General features: G+C 51.6%; 2 protein-coding genes and 1 non-coding gene across 7 annotated transcripts in view; 1 reads left to right on the top strand and 2 right to left on the bottom strand.

The window, feature by feature from the left end:
- AOPEP (aminopeptidase O (putative)) overlaps positions 1–563 on the top strand; it is a 371,493-nt gene extending 370,930 nt beyond the window's left edge. For all 4 annotated transcript variants that reach the window (XM_059924474.1, XM_059924470.1, XM_059924472.1 and 1 more), the window contains one exon: positions 13–563. Coding sequence is in view for 1 of the 4 variants with exons in the window: in XM_059924472.1 (XP_059780455.1) it covers positions 13–54 (42 nt within the window). In the remaining 3 variants the exon portion in view is untranslated. The remainder of the gene's footprint in view (positions 1–12) is intronic.
- Positions 564–11,191: 10,628 nt separating this feature from the next.
- Positions 11,192–20,154, bottom strand: part of FANCC (FA complementation group C) — a 274,629-nt gene continuing 265,666 nt past the window's right edge. The window contains exons 15-17 of one of the 2 annotated variants that reach the window (XR_009503626.1): positions 19,477–19,683; positions 12,303–13,445; positions 11,192–11,269 (exon numbers count right to left, since the gene is read on the bottom strand). Coding sequence is in view for 1 of the 2 variants with exons in the window: in XM_059924467.1 (XP_059780450.1) it covers positions 13,302–13,445; positions 19,477–19,683 (351 nt within the window). In the remaining variant the exon portion in view is untranslated. Of the gene's footprint in view, positions 11,270–11,607; positions 13,446–19,476; positions 19,684–20,154 lie in introns of those variants that run through there. The other variant, XM_059924467.1, reaches the window with a different exon arrangement.
- Positions 14,114–14,219, bottom strand: LOC132368265 (U6 spliceosomal RNA). The gene has a single exon (XR_009504009.1). It is a non-coding gene; the product is annotated as a U6 spliceosomal RNA (small nuclear RNA).

The raw sequence follows: 20,154 nt of genomic DNA, 5'->3' as shown, positions 1-20,154 counted from the left end.
TTTCCTTTGCAGGAAAGATCACAGCGAGATTCTTTTTCATGCATCTACTCGTAGCCCTGGTGGGACCAGGATCACATTGACCCTGGACATCAAAGGAAGGATTATGGGGCTGCTAAAGCCATCAGCCGACAGCAGTGTGCACATCGTGGGGCGACCTTCCCAGAGGCCCTCACAGCGGAGCCCGTGTCAAAGGCACATCCTTGTAAACGGTCTCCACAGGGCTGTGTGCTGCCTTTGTGCCCACCCTGGATGTGCCACCTCAAGATCCTGAATCTGAATTGAGTCTCCCCTGTGAGTTCAGTGCAGTTCTTTTCACACAAAGATGGAAGATACCTGAGGCCCATCGGAAGACCTGCTGAACCTTCTCCATCCATCCCTCAGCATGTGGATATTTATTCCTGCACTTCCAGAAAGTCAGAGTTTCTGCATACTGGGACCACCTCTGCAGGATTACTTTGATTGATATGTCCTGTATTTAGATTTTCCAAAATTTTAGTACCTTTTGGTAGAAGTGCAGGATAACACTATTAAGATGTATTAATAATAAAATGTAATGGATTCGGTTTTTTTTCTTCCTGTTTGCTTCCTAATTTAATACTATATTTAAAAAGGAAAAAAAAAAAAAAAAGTGAAAGAAGAGGGTGGTCGCCTCCTTCTGGTGTCATTCTTTTCTCACCTTACTGGGTTTCTCTGTAGTTTTCCAGGTGGTGTTGCTATACCTGGGAGGACAGTGGGCCCCCTGCTCCTGATGGAGGCACCATCGGGCACCATGGGGTCTGTGGTGATGTTGCCTCTTTTCCCACAAATGTTTGAAGTTAAAAAAAAAAAAAAAATTAAGCTTCTCAGGACTGTCCAAAGGGAAGAAGGATGGCTTTAAGACGCTCCAGAAGCCACAGTGGTTGGTGCAGTCACGTGATGGCGTGAGGCTGAGCTTAGCGGGAGTGAACTGACCCGCCTGCAGGGGCTGCGCTCGTGGGGCTGCGGACCCGCCGGTGGGGGGACGTGCGGCTCCACACAGCCCTTCGTTAGGAGCTCCTGACCTTCAGAGTTACTTAGCAGTGACCGTCATTCTAGAAGGGTTCCTACGTGTTGGTTCTTTGCTGTTACGTGTGCTCTGCCTATGGTTGTATATGTGCTTTGTTTACCATATGGGTAGAAGAATAAAAATCTGATTTTTAAATATGAAGAAATGTCAGAACGCTGTTCTCTGTGAAGACTTGGAATAAACGACTCTTTCTCCCTCTGGTCGGCGTGTGTCTGGTCCTCTGCGAGGCGGAGCAGGAAGCCCGGGCACAGCCTGCTGCTCAGTGCGCCTCAGGGGCTGCAGGTGACCAGCCAGCCTGGTGGTATGGTTTGGTCTTGTTTTTCCGAAAAGTTAAAGCCACGCTTTGTCATCTTTAGAAACTGCTGAGGCAGAGGTGAGCTGCCGCGTGAGTGGTCTCGCGCTAAGACGGCTGGTCCCCTAGCCCCGTGGCCCGAGGGTCCCGCGCTGGCTCCCAGCACGGGCGCGGCCCGCAGGCGGCCGGTCCTGGAGGGGCCGTCGGGGCCCGAGCGCCGCCTGCCTCGCTGGCTGTGGGTAGTTTGCCTTCCCGCCTGCAGGCTGGCACTCTTGCGGGCGGGGCTGTGCCTGTGGTGAAGGAGGGGCGAGCGGCCTCCATGGGGCCTTCCTGTCTCCCTCCAGCTGCACCCCGTACCCACTCCGTCCAGGCTCCCGGGACTCCTGGGGCGGGTTCTCCGAGCTGGCCCTCCGTACCTCCCGAGAGGGCTGCGGAGAGCGTGCTGTGGGGGAGCCTGAGGCCAGGGCCTGGCAGGCGCTGCCGGGTTCCAGAGCGGCCGCCAGTCAGTAAGAAGACAGGTGTGTAAAGCTAGCACCCTGCATTCTTACATGATTCATCTGTTTTGAGAAAAGTTTCATGTGGGTGATGGGCAGCTTCCCCAGGGCACATCATGGAACTTAGGCTGCTTTATCTGCACGACCCGGGCACCTCCTGAGGGATGCCTCGGTCCAGGTGGGAGTGTTTGCCGAGGACCCAGGAGCCCCGGGGACAGAAGATGGCTGTCTCGGAGAGGCAAGGATACGGGAGCCTGCCCTTCCCAAGTTCCCCCCGTGGGTCAGGTCTGCACAGTGGTATCCCCAAGGTCACATACTAAGCGACAGGCGGGATTTGAATGTGTCCAGCTGGCTCGGGATTCTCCTCTCCCGAGTCCCTCTCAGGGTGCAGATTGTCTCTTCGGTGATAAACTCCTCAGGGGTTCCTGGTCTTGTCCTTCAACCAGAGGAGACTTGAGACACCTGCACTCCTAACCCAGTTTGCTGTAAGGGGGGCCTGGGTGGGGCCCAGGGAGCACATCAACTTGAATCTGGAACAGTTATGTCCCTGTGGGGAAGTCGTCAAGACCGGTCCGTGGGGGAGTCTGGCACTTACTTTCTCAGGGGTACAACTTCTTATCTTTGCTGCCCCAGGAAGAATACCTTTCCAGCCTCGGTGTTCCCCTTGTCACGTTCCCAGGGTGAGCGGACGGGGCGGTATGAGCTCTGCCCTCCAGGCTGAGTAGAGGAAACGAGCTGACAGGAGCCAGTCTGGTCACGAACAAGGTGATGCTTCCATCCGGAGGGGGACCAGGGCACAGGAGGCGCCCAGCGTGAGCCTCCGTTGGTGCCCTGGTCTGGTGGAAGCGAGGAAGCCCCAGCCCCAGCCCCTGCCCCTTCTGCTGTTGCGTACGTCGGGCTCTGGACCGCCGGTGGCATTCCTTGCCGGCAGGGGTCAGTCGTGAGAGAGGACGGCTGGCTCTTTCAGCGCCATGGTCGGTCCAGAACTGTTGGTGGGGTAACCCGGCCTGGTTCGTGGGTTTGTTAAACCGGGGTGAGAAGAGGTGATCTTGTTCCCTGAGCGAGTTAAGGGGTTAATTGCCAAGCGACTGTCGTCTTCCCGGAGAACGAAGGGCTCCACAAATAGAGATGCTCCCCTGCCCAGCACAGGACCTGAGCCCTCACCTCGGCTTCCCACGTGTGGGCCTGCCCCCCGGCCTGGCTGTCACCCCCCTGGCCTGCCTGGGGCAGGACCTGAGGTGGGGGAGGAGATGGGAAAGAAGTCAAGAGAAGAGGTTCAGGTCTCCCTCTTGGCCTCTATTTTAGGATTAAAGGGTTTCAAGCACTTAGCTTTATTGGAATTTCACATCAAAACATCGAAATTATAGTCTCGATGCGAGACTATAGCGAGGTACAGAGATGTCACGTTAGGCAGAACCCAGTGCCCCAGTGGCAGCAACCAGAAATAGCAAACCTCGTCCCTAACGTTAACCCATCGCTTTCAAATGAAGAGAAGACCTCTAAAAGAAAGGTTTCAGGCAGGTATTTCCGGTGCATTCTGGGTTTCCGGCAACTGGCCTGACCGCACGGACACTCAGCAAAGCCCCAAGCAGTGCCGTGGAGGCAGCTCGGCTTCCGTGCAGGGCAATCTGCTCGCAAAGGGCTGCCCCGGCCACAGCCGGCCTCACCAGAGGCAGCGGTAACCCCCCAGACAGCTGGAAAGCAAAAGCTGAGTGACTCATCAAGGGCTAGTGTTTCTTAGAGCGTGATGCTCTAGGCCAGCCACCTCATTCTGTGGATGGAGCCGGCTGGGTGGGAGGATGAGGCGTGTGAGAAGGGATCTGCCCAGAACTTCTGCATGGCCGACCCGCCCTGCAAGTAAGCACAGTGTCCCACCATCTCCTGCCAAACAGAACTCCGGGTGTCCCAAGCCTGTGGCCTCCCTGGGGCGGCAGGCCGGCCACACCCCATTCCTGAGAGGTCAGCGAGGGAGGTGCTCCCCCTGGCACTTTGCCACCAGGTTACAAGTGCCAGCAGGTGACAAGGCTTCGTTAGATGATGCTTTACAGCATCCCCTCCCCAGGGCACCTTGGACTGGACCACCTCAGGGTGCAGAGAGAGGGTGGGGGGGCCCCTCTGTGCAGGGCCCAGCCATGGCAAAGACCCTATACAAGGTGCCAGGACAGTGGTGAGCCCAGGCCTAGACCTCCTGGAGCCACCTCAGTCCAAGGAGGGCTGGAGCTCTGGGAGTCTAAAGCCCAAGGGACCTGGGCATTTAAAGGGCTGCCTGGACCTCCCAGGGCAGTGCCCAGAGGCCAAGCTCAATGCGGAGATCTCTTAACCCCCAGGCCACTGTCCCGGGAACAATGACCTCGCCCTCCCTGGCTGGGCCCTGGGGGTTTACAAGGTGGAAGGGAGGAGAAGCTGGTTGGGGCCATTCACGGGTGAGGTTTTATAGATCTTTTCCCATCCTTTGGTGCTGTCTGGGAGATTGATCGGCTAATGAGGTATTTCTGTTCCAGTCTGATGACTAGAGAGGGTGTGAAAAAAAAGAGGGAGGAGGCTGTCAGCCAAGCCTGGGGGCGGAAGGAAGTCACCATAAAACTACAAACGTTCCCAGTGGTTCCCAGGACTCGCACAGTCCGCTGAGAGCCTCCTGCCTGGGTGGTGGGTGGGCATCCGGGCACCCTGGCATTGGAGCATCAGAGCAGAGGCAGACCCGGCCCTGGTGGGAGGACCAGCCAAAGGAGCCCGCTCTTGGGCGCTGGGCCTGAGAAAGGGGGCTGGTGATGGTACCAGAAACCCGTGCTTGCCAGTGTGTGCGCACGCGTGTGTGTCTGCGTGTGCGTGTTTGGGAATGCGAGTCAGTGCAGAAATGCAGATAAAGGCCTCTCTGACCACACAGTCTCCCCTACTCCAGACGGCTCCCATAAAACTAATCTGGGCCCTGCCAAGTGTCTTTTGAGATAAAACAAGTTCAGGGATTTGGCTTCTCAGCCCCAAGCACTGAAACGGGACGAACTGCTCCAGAGACCTGTCCGCGGCCTCCTGTGTCACCTGCCTAGGCCCCCCGCCTTTTCTGGCTGCTCGCCACTGCCCGGGCGGCTGAGGGGGGCCGGCTGGGGCTCCCTCGCGGGGTGCCCACCTCGGGGGGCAGAGCTCTGCCCCGCCGCGGAGCCTCGCGCCTGCTTCTCAAACAGCCCCTCTGTGGCTTTGCCTGGGAAGCAGAGGGGACTGGGCACGCGTTGCGGTTTCTGTTTTTTAAGCCTTCTTTGTGCTCTTTCTGCCTGTAATTTCCTCCAGCTCCGGCCTTTGGGGATGGTTCCACCACTGAAAACCCGGCCCAGAAGGTGTTCTTACCTGTGGGGTGGAGCAGGAGGTGGTGAAACTGCCTGCCCTTGGGCCCTAACTACACTGCCTGGAGTCCCAAGATTGGAAAGTTCTTTTCCGCTCTAATAGGCTGCCCTTGTCACATGAGGTCTGGCAGGACAGGCCTTGAAAGCAGAAGTGTGTGTCCTAAGACTGGTGAGCACGCTCTTGGTAAGATTAGAGAGGCGGGAGTGATGCCTCGGGTTTTCACGCTCTGACTGCAAGATTTAAGTCTCCCAGGACTTTGACATCAGTTACGTCTAAGGAGGGAGGCTCAAGAAAGTGTGAGTTATGGGGATAAATCAGCAATTAGATAGGAGCCAATTTTAGAGTTTGCCGATGGGACAGTACGGGTACAAGGGTGCCCTTATGTTGGGTTGTAGAGAAAAGACATAAGGGAAAGGAATTGTAGCTTTATGATTTTATCTGCTTTAATAAATTAAATGATAACGTTGAGGGAGAGAGAACTGCAGAAATTGTGGCTTCAGCGCAGCTGGGGGCGGAGAAGGCGTTTTGTAGAGCAAGAGAGTGATTATTAGTGATGGCAGAAGCTGGGCAGATGGACAGATTGACATCAGGGGAGTTGGGTCATGGCCCACGGACTGCCCCAACTGGGGGGACCAAAGCTCCGGTCCTCAGGCCACCCTCCCTCTAGGTCGGGGTACCTCTCCTTTTTCTAGAAAACTCTGTCCAATACTAGAACATAACTCCTATAAATAGGCTGTAAAGGTGCCACCAGGCTGGTGGCAGAGCAGGGGTGCCAGTGCAGGGGTCTCCTTTCTGAGTTACAGGTGGGGATGGAGGCCTCCTTTTCTCTGCAGCACCATTTAACAGTGAGTCTCTCTTGGAACAGACAAATACAAATCTTCCTTCACACACTGATGATTATAAATTTTTTGCATACATCACAGATACAAACAGTATGTAAACAAAAAGCAAGCGCTGCCCCACCTCATCCTGCCCCTCCTCCAAGGCCACCGCTGTGAGGAAGGTGGCGGCAGAGACTGAGGAGGTGCCGCAGCACACGTGCATGCCCGGCTTACGCACACGCGCGGCAGGGTGTGTACACCGCTCTTTCAGTGGCTCCATTGTCTGGACATCACACAGCTCAAGAGGCAGTGGTCACAGTCTCCTTAGGTCCTGTTGTTCAGATCCCAGCCCTGCTAGATGTCACCTGTGTAACCTCTCCGGGCTTTGGTTTCCTCATCTATAAACCATGGACAACTTCGTTAGGTGGTTGTGAGAATTAAATGAATTAATTTATGTAAAACCCTGATAACAGGGCCTGGCATCAACTATAAAGGTATGTGCTACCCTTTGATTGTTGGTTTACTTTATTTAACCAGCCCTCTACTGATGAACCTGTGAGTTGTTTCCAGTGGGCAGCGATGTGAAGCTGCACTGCAGTAAAGCCCTGGGCATTTCGCATATGCCCAGGCACCAGTGTGTCTGTGGGATAATTTCTAGACTTGCTCATGGTGGGTCCACACAACCTGAAGTGGGGGAGGGCAGCTCTGAAGAACTGGCTTTTTGTTACTAGATAAAAGGATATATAGTTTAAAATTTTTTTATTCAATGTTCTACCATGGTAACACATACATAAAATTTACCATTTTAACCATTTTCAAGTGTACAGTTCAGGGGCATTAGGTACATTCACATTGTTGTGCGGCCATCACCACTATCCGTCCATCTCCAGAACTTTTTTCTCATCACCCCAAAGTGAGACTCTCACCTGTTAAACAATAACCTGGAAGAGAATGGAATTCTCTCCTGCAGCCCATGGCACCTGTATGGTAACAGAATCACCATATGATGCAGCAATTCTACTTCCAGATGTATCCCCAAAATAACTGAAAGCAGAGACTCAAAGAGATGTTGGTCCACCGATGTTCACAGCAGCATTATTCACAATAGCCAAAAGGTAGAAATGTCCACCCTGCTATTTTCTGTCTCTCCAAATTTGACGATTCTAGGTACCTCATATGAGCGAAATCATACAATGGTGTCTTTCTTTGTCTGACTTATTTCACGTAGCAAAATATCCTCAAGGTTCATCCCTGTTGTAGCGTGTGTCAGAACTTCATTCTTTTTTAAGGGTGACTAATATTCCATTGTATGGATATGCCACATTTTGCTTATCCACTCACCTGTCGATGGACAGTTCTATCCATGCCTGCTGTGGGGTCTGGGTTTGTATCTTGCATAGAAAGGGTTCCCTTTCTGGCCTGAGGGCTGAAGACAGGATTCTTGGATTCTGCCTCAGGCCCCTTCCCTACCTCCTGTGGAGAAGGACCCTCTCCTCCCCTCAAAGGACTAAGAAGTCTTCTTGGAAGCAGTGACGCAGAGGCTTTGAACTTGCAGACCCCAGGCAGTGGGGAGGGGGAGGCCAGGGGCTGAAATCAGGGTTTATGTGAAAGTCTGTAAACCACAGGTGAGCAAGAAATTCTTAATGAAATACAAGAACATTCTTTCTACGTTTTGGGAGTAGGATAGTCTTGATTTTATAAACAATTTTGTACTTCTCGGAGTAATAGACTCTCTTCTCAGAGTGGCAGCAGCCTTCCAACCACCCTCGTCCCTCCTCTGTTTCCAAGCAGAACTGCTAGTTTTCTCTGGAGAAAACCCACAGCCCCAGAGAGGAATCCTCCAGATACTGACTCCAGATTTCCTTGGTAAAGAAAGAGGGCTAGGCATTTTTGTGTGTGTTTATTTTTATCTAAGAAGTAGAGCTCCAATGTGATTTCTCAGCACCATCTTTCCCTGTTGATGGAAATGCCTTTACTGTATATTAAATCTCTGTATGGACTAATTCATCAAATATTGGGCACCTATTGTATGCCTGGAACTATTCCAGGCACTTGTATTGGAGACGGTCAAGTATATAAGTAGATAACCTGGGGTCTAGAAGGTGTTATGTGTTAGGGACGAAAGCTGAGCGGTGGATAGTGGGGTGCCACTGGAGATGGGGCGGGGTCAGGCCATATGGAGGTGGTGACATGTGAGCAGGTGAGGGAGGGCCGTGCATGTCTGGGGAAGGTGTGTGTGCAGGACAGCCCATGCAAAGGCCCTGGGCCCCTGTGGCTGGAACAGGTGGGTGGGTGAAGGGGTCACAGAGAATATTAGGTGGTGAAGTCAGAGAGTAAAAGGGGGTCCATACTGGGTAGGGCCTTGAAAGCCATTTTAAGAGTGTTGAGTTTTACTGAATGAAGACGGGAGCTTTTGTAGTGCTCTGATCAGGGGTGTGACGTGATGGCACCGGCAAGGGATCGCTGAGATGCTGCAGAGGGGCCAGGGCGGCGGCGGGGAGAGCAGGCAGATGCTGGTGTCTGCGAGGAGGGCAAGGAACGGTCCGATCCAGCGACGTCCTAGTGACTCAGACGTGGGGGGGGTGAGAGAGGAGTGAAAAATAACTACAGAATTGGGCCTGAGTCCCTGCAAAGATGGGACGGCCATCAACTGACTTGGGGAGACTATGGTTTTGGGTCGGGGGGTTGGTGGCATCAGCTTTGACATGTTAGTTTGACATGGTCACCTGACCTCCCAGTGGAAACAGCCGGTGGGCCGTGGGTATTCAGGTCTGCGGTCCAGGGAGGGTGCGGCCCCTCTGCACAGAGGTGGCTCGTGGAAAGCCCAGCAGGGTGAGGGTACACAGGGTGGGGGCCCAAGGACGGAGCCCGGGCGCACCCGCCAGGCTGAGGTCAGGGGTCGAGCATGGCCCAGCCCCCTCAGGCTGAAGAGAAGCCCTGGAATGTTCCACCAGCCAAAGGAAGCTGTCAGGGAGGAGGGAGACCCAGTGGGTCAGGTACTGCCCAGGCTGGTGCAGGAGGCCTGAGAATGGTTGGCTGGAGCCCCAGGGAGGGCCCTCGTGACCCCGACGGGGACAGTCCCTGTGGGCGCCCTAGCTCGGGTCCCACCAACCCGTCATAATGGTTCGAGCTTTAGAAGATGTGCCGATGTGCGTACTCTTCATTACACTCCATCACACTTCACTTTCAGGATTTTCCTGGCTGTTCTTGAACGTTTATTTTTACATATGAACTTTGGAGTCAGATCATCTAGTTCTCCTATTAGGATTCTATTAAGTCTAATGTATATCTCTAAGACAGTTATTGTTTCTATTCAGGATATCTTTCCAGAAGGAAAGAACCACCAGTTAGAGCAGTGGTCCTCAACTTGGCAATGTCTGGACAAAGTTTTGATTGTCGCTCCTGGGCTGGCACCTAGCTCAGAGAGGGTGGGATCAAGCCGCCGCCACAGAGACTTACCCGGTCCCCAGGGTAGCCGCCGCCACAGAGACTTACCCGGTCCCCAGGGTAGTAGCGCCACACTGGAGAAGCCCAGCCTCAAATGCCTGCACACTGGCTTTCTGCTAAGGGCCCTCCTCTTCCTTTTCCTGCTGAGTATTGGGCTGCTGCGTGGCACTCATCCTTCTGCAATGCTCGAGAGGAGTAGACAATATGTAGTGTTGTGGACATTTTAAATTCTCTTCCGCTGCCCAGGCTCTGGCCCCTTCCTGTCTGGGGGAGATGCAGTTGGCGGTATCCAGTACCATCACAGAAGCAAAACCAGCTCCACACTTGCTTTCCCAGCTCCCCTTACAGCCTAAGTGCGGGTGGGGGGACCTGGGCTTCTCTAGTCAGATGCAGCAGCCGGGACTGTGGCCAGCCCTTCAAAGAGCAGGGTGCAGGGGGCCTGTCTCGCTACTGAAGGTTGCAGACCTTGCAGGACGAGCTACAAGGGTTGCAGAATTCACTGACAGCAGCAGCAGGAATTTCCTCACCAGGCCACTCTGAAGCTGGGTTTTGGGCACTGCTGCTGGCTGGCTAGAGCTAAGCCTTGTCTGCCTGACAATTCTGTGGGCTTTTAAATACCCTTTGGATCACTTTCCTTTTGCTTTCAACAGCGTGTCTGTTGCTTGCAACCAAAGATCCTGACTGAGTCACATGGATTCATCATATTGTGAGAAACACCAGAGGTCGAGATTTTCAACATTGATTTATGAGACTTTCTACTTCTACAGAAAAGCTAAGAAGTGTGAAACTTTCAGTATCCAAGCATGCAAGTGTCCTACCCAAAACACCAAGTACGATAAGCTATCACAGTTATGTCTGTCAGTACTGGGGAAAAGGGAAGGTCCTACATTATCAACTTCCTTTATTACTGTCAGTCTATATATGAGAGATATGATTTGGACCCATGCTATAAACAAACTGTGGACTTGAATTTTACAAGAAGGCTTTAAGACACGTTTATTTTGGCTTAATTTTGGTTCTTTAGGAGTGAGATGGTTTGGTGATGATTAATAACTTAGGATTGTTTGACGAAATCCATGTCAAACCCGGTGTCAGGCAGAGGAAGGATACCATCACCAGCAGCGCTGGCTGTGGGTGAGGTGGTGATGGGCTGGCAGAGGACGAGAAAGGCAAGGACAGCAACACAGTCAAGTTCATTCCCTTCCTCCTGGGAGAGCACAATTTGGATTCCTTGTCGAATAAGGAAGAACATTCCTCACGTTTGTTCTCACTGTGCAACACCGGGCGCCTTTGGGTAACACAGGGACAGGCTGTTTCGATTTTCCCCGCATTTCTGCCCACTGCCCAGGTCCGCATCCTCTCCAGGTATCCCTTTCCGGTCCCTGTCCTTGACTCCTCCACTTCGACGGAAAACGTAGCTTTCTGCTGGCCTCTGGAAGAGCTCCCATGTTTGTCTAGTACCCTTGTCCCAGCAGTGAGAACGGGGCCGAGCGCAGAAGCCGGAGCCCAGGACCGCCCAGACAGGGGCTTGTCCCCAGGTGCCCTCTGCTGTCTCAGGTGCCTCCTGGACAAGATAAGAGGCCCTCGGCGCCCGATGTCAGGAAGCAGAGTGATCGTCCAGAAAACCCACGCAAGCTGCTTGCAGTAAAACCGGGAGCGGCCAGGGTCCTGTGGGAGCCCCGGGACGTGTGCTTCAAGGATGAATGGAGCCGCGGGCCGAGTCCCTCCTTCCTGACACCCAGGGGAGCCCGGGGAGGCCGGAGCGCCAGGGCCATGAGTGTGAAACAGCAGAACGAGCAAGAGGGTGGGCTGTGCTTTGTCAGATGCATTCCCCCTTGAGAAATGGGGGGAAACAATGTGTAGGTCAATTCAACTTACACTCAGTGGTAATATTTAAGTCTGGCTTAAAGGAAAAAAAGTGTATATATGTATGATGCCTTTCATTTGGTTTTAGCAGCTCCTGCTGACTGCCTGCCCTACAGTCACTCTCCTTGGCAGTTTTCAGACATCTGGTGGCAAGATTCCCAGGCCTAGAGATAAACCACAGTTGGTCTTTTCCAGGGGCAGACCTATCTAGGTTTTGTGAGACCTGAAGCTTCCATAATTGGGGAGTAGAGGGAAGCTTCCTCTGAGAAAGATGATAATACTTAATGAATACAAAATTAGGTGCCATGTGACTTTTTATTTAGAATGACAAACTATAAAACAAATTACAAATTTTAAAAAGCTAACAAATTCTGCAAACATCATGAAGTCCTGATGAATAACAAAACCTCTGTATTAATGGGTGGTCATTAATGCCTTTTCTCCCTATAGTTTTGGGCTCTGTCCTCTTTGATCCCAGTCCAAGGCTTAGGAGAACGTTAGAGGCTTTGTAAAGGAATTGGGAAACACTACAAACAGACTGAGGTAAGGTCAGGACAGGAAGGGGTTTTCCAGAAACGCAGCTTAAACAATCTGAGAAAACCGTCTGGTTTTTATTGTTTGCTGTGAAGCACAGTGTGAATGGATGTCCACGTGGCAGCACACTCCCCACAGAGGGGCTGGTTCCCAGCGGCCACTCGGTTTAGGGGTTACTCGCTGCCACCAAACTAAGCCCTTTTCTTCCTGTCCACAGAGGTGGCTCACAGCTTCCCTGGCAAAAGCCAACACAGGAGAGGTGTCCTCAACGCCAAGGGAAGCATATGATGATGGCACTTGTGATAAAAGTATTTTAACAATATACCTTTCATACTGTAACATTTCTCTAAAGAAAGGCTCAGGTCAGAAGGTCTTGGAATTTTCCAGATCTTCAGGTGGATCCATATACCAAAACAAGTAACTCCCCTAAAAGCTCAACCTCTAATACATCAAAACTTTACTTATACCTCAAACAGGAGCCAAGAATGAGGGAGATTCAGAGATGACTGATGCAGAAATCCAAGTGGTCAGAAAAGTCTGGACTCACTCGACAAACAGATCATACACAAAAGAAGCAAAAGAATAAACCTGAAAGGAAAAAAATATCTTCAACTGATGTGAAATAAATATTAATGTTAGCATTGCCAATTCTTTATTAGAAGTTTCCAGTTCCCATTTTAGTTAACAGAGAACTGACACCTAATCTCTTCCAATGTTTCTAGAACACATCCTGTACCCTCCCCTGTCAGCCACCTTTGAGGTAATATGAGCTCTTTTGGTAACAGCCAGTGCTTAGCCAGTATAAAGCAAAAAGCCCCAAAGCTGGCTTTATTTCATTGCTAAGCAGTGTCGCTCCCCCGTCACCACTCCTTGCTACTGGGCTTGGGTGGGCTCTGCTCAGGGGGCATGGGAGGGAAGCTTGAGGGATCCTGACCATCCTGGATGAAGAAGAACGTCTTAGGGGAGCAAGAGAGTATCCCGGTGGATAAGACGAAATACCAGTAACAATTACAGGACTTCTTAAAAAAGAGATCTGTGAAAAACGGCTACGTTACTTTCTAAATTGATCAGTGGTTCATGACCAATTTCTTGGTCCAAAGAGTTTGAAACATCCAAATAATAGTTGTGCATCTTGGTTTGATATGGGGGGGGGGGGGGGCGGCGGGGAAGGAAATAAAAATCTGTTCTCCCATCCAAGCCTTTTCTAGAGTGATTCTCTAATCGACATCCGGGCTGAACAGGCACAGGGAATGCTGAACCATAATCCCGTCATTAGTGAGTAAATCTCACTGAATTCAGGCTAAAGCACCTGACTTCTCATTTTGTAAAATATGTACTACCAGATCTTGCCAAGATGTTTATGGCTCATTCTTGCAACTCAAAGAGGGAATGCATTCTACAAACGGAGGCCATAAGAAGCGGCCCCACCATTTCATCGCGTAGCCTCCCTGGTTAACTGGCCTGGGCTAGGCTTGCCCACGCAGCTCTGCAAGGAGCTCTTGGGCCAGTTTTCTTGACCTAGGGGCTTCCACACAAAGATGGTCCCATCTGTACAAGGTCTGGTCCAGAAAGCCAATAATCTCGTGCATTATTGCATCCGTCTGAGCCATCTGCAATGAGGACAGAAGAGAAGGCAAATTAAAACACTTTCCAGACGGATTCATCTCTTCGTCCAGTGGACCAGCTGTAACCATCCCATCCCCAAAAAGCACCTGCATTCCTATCAGCTCCAAAGGGCTCTTGTTTTGTCTTCAAGGTCATGAGCAAAGCGAGTGTGTTCGCAGAAGTGGGCCATCTAGTGAGCAGAGCCATTCCTAACGCTGGCCCTCAGACCCACAGTGGCTACAGACAAATGCTGTTTCTTGGAACGCCCATCACAAGCTTTGGGGTTATTTGCCGTGGGGAGCAGAGGCCAATGAGCACGCTGTGGCTTGACTTTCTGCAAAAGGCTCACACTACTATGAGAACTGGAAAATGCTGAAAGGAGAGTGCCACCTGTTCTTGCACAAACAGCTTTATAAATGGCGTTCTTGGGCTAGCAGCAGGCCCACTTGTTTGTTAATAGGCACCTAAGGTTTTAACACTTGATTCCTAAGGGAAGCAGGAAACACAGGAGCTGTCAGTTCTGCTAAATACAGCCTTAGCTGTTGGCACCCATAAAGGGAGGGTGAGAATCTAACGATTTATCTGCGCGGAGAGCTTACTGTGATTTTTTTAGACGTAAGCATATTAAGAACCTCTGTTTTTGAGAGTAGTCCACATATTCATTTTTTTTCTTTTAAATATGGAACACGTCACGAATTTGCATGCCATCCTTGCACAGGGCCAGGCGAATCGCCTCTGTGTCCTTCCAGTTTTAGTCTACGTGCTGTCAAAGTGAGCACCACACGTTCGTTCTTCATGTGTGAGGCAAATATTTAAGTAGCCTGAGCAGCCCAAGGTCAGCTCCTCCTCTGTGTCCACACTGGGCCCTTCTGGTGGGGTGACCAGCCGCCCTGGTCCACCCGGGACTCTCCTAGGGCCAGGACAGCCTTTAATCCCAGGCCACCTCTGGCCATGAGTCAAGGCAGACTCTCTCTGCAGCATGGGTACTAAGTGAGTGGCAGCGGGGGACGCCCTGGGCCCCCTGGACAGCACTGGTGCTCCCCGGCCATCTACTGGCAGTGGCCCAAGCTGAGAGGGCTCTGCTGGGGTCGGGGGGCAGGCTGCTAGCCTGGGTGGGGTTCACTGTGGCTCTTGGTGTCTACAGAATCCTCTCTTGGTTTTACTCAGAAGTCACAGATGCTGTAGATGACTTTATGGATGAAACAACATGAGCTTCCCTGGGGCGCCTTAGAAGAGCTAATTTACTACCTCAGACCCGAGTCGGGGGAAGATTGCCTCCCGCTCCAGTGCCCAGGGACCACGGGGGCTCCTCGGAGCCAGACGCGGGGCAGCAGTGCCATCACTGACCCTCTTTACAAGCCACCTCAATGCCCATGTTCCACTCCAGGTGTCCGGTCACATACAAACCCGCCTCACTGCCACTGAGGGAGGGGAAGCCGCGTCCTTGAGCTGAGCAGGGCTCAGCTGAGGGCATCCTTGTGGAGGTCAAATTCATTTTGAGCTCAACAATTATAGAACTGAACTCCTCTATATTTCAGATTCTGGCTAACTTTTGGCTGCTATTGCTGTGGTCCAGCAACAGAAGACAGAAGGAGAGGGAGAGAGAAACGTGAACTCAGGGCAGGACGAGGGGCAGGAGAGGATGAGCCTCGGGGGCGGGAGGAATCCAGGCACCAGCCCGGCTGCTCGTGCCTCATGCTCGTCATAGAGGCTCAGGAGAGGAGAGAGTGGAGATGCTAAACCAGGAGCAGGGGCAGAGAAGCAGAACAAGGGGTGGGAAGGGCAGGGGTTCTGACGAAGGGATTCAGTGGAGACTCAGAAGCTGAGCCCTGGGGCCCGCGCGGGAGCCTGAGGAAGTGGGGGAGCGTGCTGTGGCCGAGGTTGGGGTGTGAGGCCATGAGAGGAGGAAGGAGGAAGGTGAGCCGATGGCACAAGGGGCAGCTCAGAGGAGGATCGAAGGCCGCAAAGAGGCAGGGCTCAGACACGCAGCCTAGAGCGAGCACGGCTCTCCAGAGCTGAGGGCAAGACAAGAGGGCCGAGACCAGGACCCGGGCCCAGAAGCTGGCCCTGCTCCCGCCTCTCTGAGTTCACATCAAAGCCAGGCCAGGGCTAGGGTCCTGAGGGTGGTGATGCCAAAGCCCCTGAAAGAGAAAGGCCGTCCACCTGCTCCTGGCCAAGCAGACCTGGCCAGGGCTCTTCCCAGGCTGCTCGCAGCGGGAGGCACCGAGGAGCCCACGAGGGGCTGCCGTCCACCCGTCCTGTCTGTAGCTGCTCTGCCGGGCAGCGTTCAACCAACTGTGTGGCCGCTGCAGGAAGCCTTCGAGTTACGAAGGCCGGTATGTTGTTAGTTAAAACAGTTTCTGAACATCTGCAAGGACAGCGCCCAGGAGGCGCTCTCAGCTGTGACGGGCTCCGAGGTGCCCGGGAGGCCAGCGCCCACCTCCTAAGGAGCCGGTGCAGGAGGAGAAAACACCGAGCTTCCTCCTTTAGTTAATCTTTTTGGCAGCTGAGCTGACTTCTGAACGTGAACGAAGGCGCCGGGGTCTTCCGCGTTGCCCCAGGCTCAGGTGCCGACCGGCAGCGCCGACGTGAGCTGTTCTGTGGCGACGGGGCTCCAGCATCGGCGGCCACCCCGAGCCTGGTGACACGACCCAGCTTCGAGCCCCAGCAGCCAGTCTGTGGGTGAGACCTGAGGGCGGTCCACTGTGAACCTGGACCGTCTCCCCAGGATGGAGGGAAACGTGATTGGAATACAGAAGCAGAGACCTGCGTGTCTCCGAGGAGCTTTCTCTGGGTTACGTTCTCTCACACCCTACGTGCTGGGCCGGCCGTGGTCTCCTTGGCCTGCTCTCCACTCCCAGGGTGACAGGACAGCAGACGAGCAGGAGGGTGCAGGCTCAGGGAGGCGGGGCAGCCGGGCCTGAGCTGGCTCCACGGGCTGAGGCCCCTCCCACAGGCGTCCAGGGCCTGGGCAGGAAGTCAGAGGTCAGGCAACAAAAATGCCACCAGCACCTGCACGATTCAGAAGTGTCTGCCTTTGACTTTAAAAATAACTTGCAATTTTAGAACAGTTTTAGATTTATAGTTTGACCCAAAAGAAAACAGAGAAATCCCATATCCCCTACACTCAGTTTTCCTGTTAACATCTTACATTAGTATAGTACATTTGTCAGAATTAATGAACCGATATGAATATGTTTTATCAACCTCATCTTTAGGTGAGACTTTTTATTCTGATTTCCTCAGTTTTTCCCTAATGTCCTTCTTCTGTTCCAGGATTCCACCCAAGACACCACATTACATTTAGTCATCATCCCTCCTTAGGCTCTTCTTGGCTGTGACAGTTTCTCAGATTATCCTGTTTTTGATGACCTTGACAGTCTTAAGGAGGACTGGTCAGGTATTTTTGTCAAATGTCCTTCAACTGGGGTTTCTGTCAACTGTTTTTTCATAATTAGACTGGTGTTATCGGTTTGGGTTAGGAAGGCCACAGAAGTAAAGTGCCATGTTCATCACTTCATATCAACATGACCTTTCCCTGCTGATGCTGACCTTGATCACCTGGCTGAGGCAGTGGCTGAAAAGTGACTATTATAATTTACACTTGGCCAGAGAAAAAGTTGGTTGATACCAAGTTCTACAGATATGAGGACATTATTTAACTCTCACCTATGGAGGTCCCCACCCCAAACGGATTTGGAGGTAAGTGAGATGTGCATTTTATAAAAGCACGTGATAGATCACTGTGCTAGGGCGGGCCCTGAGGAGATGGTACCCAGCAGGTGACAAGCAAGTCCTCCTCTGCTCTCGGCCACACCCAGGCTCTGGGAGGTCTTCTGTCTGTCTGAGCCCGAGAGGGCGGACTGACAGGCTGGCTGCGTGGTCTGCCCACCCCACACACGTTGTTCTCCTAGAACCAAGGAGAACCTTGTGGGCACTGGTTACTGAGGTTCTTGGCAGTCCCACTGGTCACTGGGACTTTCTTCGTGTTCACATTCAAACAGAGCCTGCCCTGGAGGGGGGCGGGAGGGGGCCTCTGGGTACTGCGAACATTCCTTTCTTGATTTGGTTGCTGGCTGCATGGGTATTTTTGGTTTGCAAAAATTCATCAAGCTATACCTTTCTGTATATACCTTATATGACAATAAAAAGTAAAAACAAAAACAGAAAAAAACCTAACTCCAAGAACCAGCACGTTGTGTTTTTTTTTTTTTTGAGATGAGCTCATAACATAAAATTTGCTATTTTAACCATTTTTATATGTACAATTCAGTGGCATCAAGTACATTCACAATGCTGTACAACCACCACTACTATCCATTTCCAAAACTTTTTCATTATCCCAAACAGGAACTCTGCACCACTCCCCAGCCCCTAATAACCTCTATTCTACTTTCTGTCTCTATGAATTTACTTATTCTAGGTACCTCATATAAATGGAATCATACAATATTTGTCCTTTTGTGTCTGGCTTATTTCATTTAGCATAATGCCCTCAAAGTTCATCCATGTTGTAGTATGTGTCATTCATTCGTTTTTTGGGATTTTAAAAATATTTATTTCTTTATTTTTTGGCTGCATCAGGTCTTAATTGCGGCACGCGGGATCTTCGTTGCGGTGTGCGGGCTTATCTCTAGTTGTGGCACGCAGGCTTAGTTGCCCCGCGGCATGTGGGATCTTAGATCCCCGACCAGGGATCGAACCGGTGTCCCCCGAATTGCAAGACGGATTCTCAACCACTGGACCACCAGGGAAGTCCCCATTCATTTTTAAGGCTGAATAATATTCCATTGTATGTATAGGCCATATTTGGTTTATCCATTCATCTGTTGATGAGTATCTATCTGGGTTGTTTCTATCTTTTGGCTATTATGAACAACACTGCTATGAACAGGCATGAACAAGTATCTGTTTGAGTCCTTGCTTTCAATTCCTCTGGGTACATACGCAGAAGTAGAATTGCTGGATCATATGCTGATCCTATCTTTAAATTTCTGAGAAGCCACCAAACTGTTTTCCACAGTGGCTGCACCATTTTAACATTGCCAACTGGAAAGGTGCAAGTGTTCAATTTCTCCATGTCCTTACCAAGACTTGTTTTCCATTTTGTTTGGCTTGGTTTATAGTATATGTCCTCGTGGGTATGGAGCGGTACCTTATTGTGGTTTTGATTGCATTTCCCTAAGAGCTAATGATGTTGAACATTTTATTCATATGGTTATTGGCCATTTGTACATCTTCTTTGGAGAGATGTCTAAATTCATTGCCAGTTTTTGAACTGGGTTGTTTTACTGTTGTTGAGCTGTACGAATTCCTTTTATAATCTAAACACTAAACATTAAACCCCTATCAGATACGTGATTTCCAAATACTTCCAAGTATAAATTCGAAATTTTTCTCCCATTTCAAGATCTGTCTTTTCACCTTCTAGATAGTGTCCTTTGATTTGCAAAGGTTTTTATTTTGATGAAATCCAATGTATGTTTTCTTATGTTGCCTGTGCTTTTAGTGTCATTATTCAAGAAATCATTGCTAAGTCCCATGCCATAAGCGGTGCTCACGTTTGACTTGGACCGTAAAGAACCCCTCATGTCAGCTGGGCTTCCACAAGGAGCTCTTTGTAATTAGCAAACTTTTTTTTAAATTAACAAATGAAATTCTTTGAGCCACTGCAGTGACCACATTCTCACTGAAGTCTTGTTTCTCTTCATGAGGAGGAGAGTCATGAACTGTAACCGAAAGACGACAGCCTGGGGAGACAGGAGATGAGCCTTCACCGTGGGCCCTGGCAGTGCGCTGTGTGACCTGGGAGAAGTCCCCTCTCTTGTCTGAGCCTCCCTTCCCTCTCCTGTGCCACGCAGGTGTCGCATAGGGCGGGCTCTGGGTCTGGCCCAGCTGTCCCCTCCCGGCCTGTCCAGCCGCGTTTGGACAGCATCTTGGTACCCACACTCTTCAAAAGCTGGGTCCTTGGGTGATAACCCACCTTTTCCCTGGGATGAGAATGAGGACCAGGATGCCAGAAAAGGGGAGACTTACGAGCGTGATGACTTCCCGGGCAATCGCGTGGCCTCCGGGAGCCCAGAGCAGGAAGTTCAGGAGGAGGCGCCTGATCAGCTGCTGACAGGCAGGCGGTCTGGGAGCTCCCTCTCCGCCCTCTCCAGCTGCTGCCTGCAGATCCCTGGCCGAGAGGGTTGGACTCCTGAGCAGCTTCATGAGGCAGCTGAGCACTGCCTTCACCTCCACCTGGGAAGTATAATTTCAAAGGGAAGAGATTAGGGAAGAGTCGGGACACGCAGGTTGTAGGATGACTCAGTTCTTTGAAGCAACCCCCAGAAACAGGAGAGGACTGGCGCCCGAGGGAGGGCAGATGGGGCGGACCATGTCAGAGTTTACACACTGCTCCACACAAACCCAAATGGGCGTAATGGAAACTTCTTGACTTTCTTTCGTCCTGCTCACTAAGCAGCCAGGGCATCGTGCCAGGAATCGACCTTTTTTTGTATGAAAGGAAATGGAGAAAAGTCCTCAGCAGAATGTAGTCAGATTTTTATATTGTGGGAAAAAGAACAAAAGGCTCCTTGAAGACTTGCTCACTATCACAGCCACAGGTCAATTAAAGCCCAGTGCTCGGACCTCCGCGGAGCCAACGTGCTGATAAGAATGAGGTTTGCCTTTCTGCCACCTTCGGCGGGGAGGAAGCGCGTGTGTTGCACA

Source organism: Balaenoptera ricei, chromosome 6, assembly GCF_028023285.1.
Source record: "Balaenoptera ricei isolate mBalRic1 chromosome 6, mBalRic1.hap2, whole genome shotgun sequence".
Taxonomy (NCBI): domain Eukaryota; kingdom Metazoa; phylum Chordata; class Mammalia; order Artiodactyla; family Balaenopteridae; genus Balaenoptera; species Balaenoptera ricei.
Note: the sequence above shows the minus strand (reverse complement) of the source record. Positions and strands in the feature narration are given on the sequence as shown.